This window comes from Pongo abelii, chromosome 19 (assembly GCF_028885655.2).
Source record: "Pongo abelii isolate AG06213 chromosome 19, NHGRI_mPonAbe1-v2.0_pri, whole genome shotgun sequence".
Lineage (NCBI taxonomy): Eukaryota > Metazoa > Chordata > Mammalia > Primates > Hominidae > Pongo > Pongo abelii.
Window position 1 is genome coordinate 59,300,198 of NC_072004.2, and position 4,325 is coordinate 59,304,522.

General features: G+C 61.5%; 1 protein-coding gene across 1 annotated transcript; it reads right to left on the bottom strand.

Annotated features, from left to right (window-relative positions):
• Positions 1-999: 999 nt before the first annotated feature.
• NOG (noggin) lies at positions 1,000-3,202 on the bottom strand. The gene has a single exon (XM_002827353.6). The coding sequence runs from the start codon at positions 2,384-2,386 to the stop codon at positions 1,688-1,690; it is 699 nt and encodes a 232-aa protein (XP_002827399.1). The 5' UTR covers positions 2,387-3,202; the 3' UTR covers positions 1,000-1,687.
• Positions 3,203-4,325: the final 1,123 nt, after the last annotated feature.

Sequence of the window (4,325 nt, forward strand, 5' to 3'; positions counted from 1 at the left end):
GACTGAGGCGGAGGGACGCATGCGAGAGTCAGGCGTCGGTCCCAAGGAGTTGGCTTTTTAAGGGGTGGGGTGGGAGTGATGTTTTGCACGTCCCTTTAAGGGGTTACGTGTCTTCTGCCCCTATCTAATCTTAAAGCGCAAAGATTCCGGTTCCGATTTCTCCCTTCTCCCCACCCCTCAAGGGGAGAAAGTGCCCAGAGCACAGGCATACCCTCTTCCCAAAAACAGATGCCAGAGGTGGTGATTTTCACCCAGATTCGGACCCCTCCGAAACCATGGCTCTCAGTCTTCCTTAGGTCCCCGGGGAGAGGAGAGGCCAGTGTCAAATCTCCCTGATATCCCCAGCACCTCCGGCCGAGGGCCTGGGATTTCGGGGCTCGGACCTGCAAGATCCCGGAGGCTGTGAGCCTTGTTGATTCCAAGGGATTGCCTCAGCTCGTACCACCGCAGCTTCCGGGCATGCAAAGGGTTAACATGGGCTGGATATTGAGGTGGGGGGTACGAGGCGGGAGGGGTGGCGGGATCTGGGTGGGCGCGCTCTGATCTCCCCCCCTCCCCATTCCTCGGGGGTCAAGTTTCAGCGGCACTCCGCCCCCAGGGTAGGTGTGAAAGACACGTGTCCCCATTGTGAAGGGCCTGTCAGGCAGGACAAAGCGGCCGCCCACCCTCCCCCTGCCCCTCGGCCCAGCCTGGGGTCAGCTCCAGGGGGCCGGCTGGGTGTCGAGGTCACTACAGGCCCGAGCTTTGGTGACATAGGGGGAAAAGCTAGGAGACTAGGCGGAGGCCACGTGATGTTTTAGTGAGGGGTTAGAGAATATCGCCCCCCTCCCACCGCCCTCAAAAAACTAAGTCACCTCCATCATACCACAGGAGGGGAGTCCGAGGGGATGAGCCCCTTCCCCAACGGGGTAGGAGGCACAGCAGCATCCCCTGCCCGCCCCCTCCCACGCCCTCCCACTCCCATCAATCACCAACACAGAAAATCAGTGTGGAGCGCAGTCGGTTTTAGTGGTTTTCTTTAATCCTGCTCTGCACTTCTTTCTCATTTACTACACGGGATATTATAAAGAATAAATAGCAGATACTCTTAATTTACAATGATTAGTCATTCCATTTGTTCTCTATATTTACAATAACTGTAAAATAACATTGAACTCTATAGCTTCTTCGAGGTCCAAGGAAAACCAAAACACTTTCCGAAGAATGGAAAATAGCTTTTAAAAAGTCCTCTACAAAAGTTCCCCCGTCTCTTTGTACTTTAAGAAAAAAAATAACTTTTCCCCCCTGCTTCGCCATGCGAAGGGCACTGGAATATAAATAGCAGGTTAACATTATTAGCAACAACCAGAATAAGTCTCTCTTTTCTCTGTTCTTTTTTTTTTTTCCTTTTGCTTACTTTTTTTTAAAAATACAGTAGAAGCCGGTAACTTTTAACGTATAATACTGACCTTTTAATAAGTAAATTAAAACTGGGACCGTATATACACACACATATACATTCCTACACAGTTAAACAGTGCATTACATGAACCAGAAAGCTAGGTCTCTGTAGCCCAAAAAAAAAAAAAAAAAAGAAAAGTTCATTGAAAACCCTCGCTAGAGGGTGGTGGAACTGGTTGGAGGCGGTGCAGGGGGCGTCGGTGGGGATCGATCAAGTGTCCGGGTGCGGGCAGGGGGCCCCCGAGTTCTAGCACGAGCACTTGCACTCGGAAATGATGGGGTACTGGATGGGAATCCAGCCGCAGCGCTGGCCCCCGCGCCGCTGACAGCGCCACCGCAGCACCGTGAGGTGCACGGACTTGGACGGCTTGCACACCATGCCCTCGGGCACGGAGCACGAGCGCTTACTGAAGCAGCTGCCCACCTTCACGTAGCGCGGCCAAAAGCGGCTGCCCAGGTCGTTCCACGCGTACAGCACCGGGCAGAATGTCTGCGACCACAGCCACATCTGTAACTTCCTCCGCAGCTTCTTGCTTAGGCGCTGCTTCTTGCCCTGGGCCAAGCCCTCGGAGAACTCTAGCCCTTTGATCTCGCTCGGCATGGCCCCCGACGGCCGCTGCCGCAGCAGCTGGTCCAGCTCCGCCAGGTCCTCCGCGCCCCCAGCTGCACCCCCGCCCCCGCCGGGCCGCTCCTCGGGGGGCGAGGTGGCCATGAAGCCCGGGTCGTAGTGGCCCCCGAGCAGCGAGCGCAGCAGTGTCTCGTTCAGATCCTTTTCCTTGGGGTCAAAGATAGGGTCTGGGTGTTCGATGAGGTCCACCAGGGGCAGGTTGTCGCTGGGCGCCGGGCGGATGTGGAGATAGTGCTGGCCGCCGGCCGGTGTCGCCCGCAGCCCCAGGACCACCACCAGGGCGTAGAGGGTGACCCCTAGGCTGGGGCAGCGCTCCATGCCTCCGGCGCGCGCCCGGGGCTGCTGCTTCGTCCCGCGTCCCCGGAGGAGAGCACGCCGAGCCCGCGGCGCCGCCGCGCTCCCCCGTCTCTCCGGAGGCGGCTCACCCGAGGCTGGGCAGGCGCAGGGCCGGCAGCATGAGCCGCCGGGAGAGCCCTTCGCGCAGCGCTGGCTCCCACCGGGGCGGAAGAAAGGCACACAAGTTGGCCGCAACTCCTCTCCCGGGTCTACTGGGGAAGGCGGCCGCGGCTGGGCATCGGAAATTACTCCAGGGCGACCGCGGGGCGCCGGAGGCGCCGGCTCCTCGCTGCCTTCCCGGGCCGGCGGCGGCGCAGGGCGCGTGGACGAGCCCCTCTCCCCTCCTCCTCTCGCTGCTCTTCGTCCTGCCGCTCTGTGCAAGCGCCGCTGGCTGAGCTGGTCCTAGGGGCACTTCCCTCCGCCTGCTCCGGGCTCCGCGGCCGGCTCTGCCCGGCGGACTCCAGCGGCGGCGGCGGCGGCGGCGTCCGCGCACGTTGGCACCGGTTTGTCTGTCTCGCAGGGTCCAAGCCTTTAAATTTCCTGCACTTTCAGCTCCATCACCATGGAAACCACTGACTCTCTCGGCGTTGCCCCCTCCCCCTTCTTCCCCCCAAACAACAACCCCACCCCCCACTTCTCCACCCCCGAGGAGCTGGAGCTGCACAGGCTCCGGGGGAAGCCGCCTGTACTCGCCGCGGAGGCGGCGGCGGCGGCTTCGGCAGCGCCCAGGGCTGTGCCCCGCCGGACCCAGATGCCCCGGGAAGCCGACAGTCCGGCTGCCCGCCGGAGCTCACAGGCGGCGGCGGCGGCGGCGGCGGCGGCGGTGGCGGCGGCGGTGGCGCTTGGCAGGTCTCCGCGCAATTTTCTCTCTCCCCCACCACCCACCCCCCTTCTCCTCCTCCTGCAAAATGCACCGCCCCCCTCCTTTCTCCTGGAGCAATGCAACTGGGGCTCTAGGCGCCCCGCCAGGGCCAGTCCTGGGGAAAGCTCGCGGCGGCGCTGGAGCCGGGCTGGAGGGTGCAGAGCCGGTGTTTGCGGGGACGGTGCTCGAGGTGGGGCTGGAGGGTTTCTCACTAGCTGGGTGCTTTGCACTGGGAGGGGAGCAGCGGGGAAGTGCTGGGGGCTCGTTTCTCGGTGCATGCAGTTCGGAGCAAGAAATTTCTCCATGTGCATGGAGCGTTTTCCCCGAGCGCGTCTTCCTCTCTCCCTGGCTCTTGCTCTAAGTCCCCTCCCCCCAACACACACACACACACACACACACACACACACACACACACACACACACAGCCCCTACCCCACCCCCCTTTGCACCAGGGAGTCCGAGAGCCGCAGCGTTGCGCAGCGTGATGTAATTCTTAGGAAGCACTCCTGTCTGTCTGCCCCTCGGGCCCACGAGGGGGTTCAGCTCCTCACCATCCTCCTCCTCCTTGGCCGGGTCCTGCACCCTGAGTGGCCTAGCCTCAGGGGCACGACTGGCTCGCCTGCGGCTCCCCTAGCCCGCCCGGCTCCGCGCGGCCGCCGCTCGGCTCCCTGGGGGCGGCGCGCCCTCTGCTGGCCCGCTGTGAGCCCTGCACCTGGCGCTGGCGGGGGCGGCCGTGCGAGGTGGGTCGGCCGCTGCCCGCTCTGCCCAGCTCAGCTTCTGCTTCTGTGTCCGTGTCACTTTGTGTGTGTCTGCGTCTGCTGACGGGTCCGTTTTGGTTCTGGCTATTTTCCCGAAGCTCTCCAAGCCCCCAGTGTAAACAAACTTCCTGAGATTCCTTCTCAGTCCCCTCAAATTTCACAAGAATGCGTGCAGCACCTTCTGCCTCAGGTAAATCGGTCTCTGGTCTCAGTGGGTGCGAGTGGGGACCAGAAACTTGAAAGATGAGCTGACAGCAGAGGCACCTGAGTCTTTCCCGGGGTCCACCCTGATATAACTCGG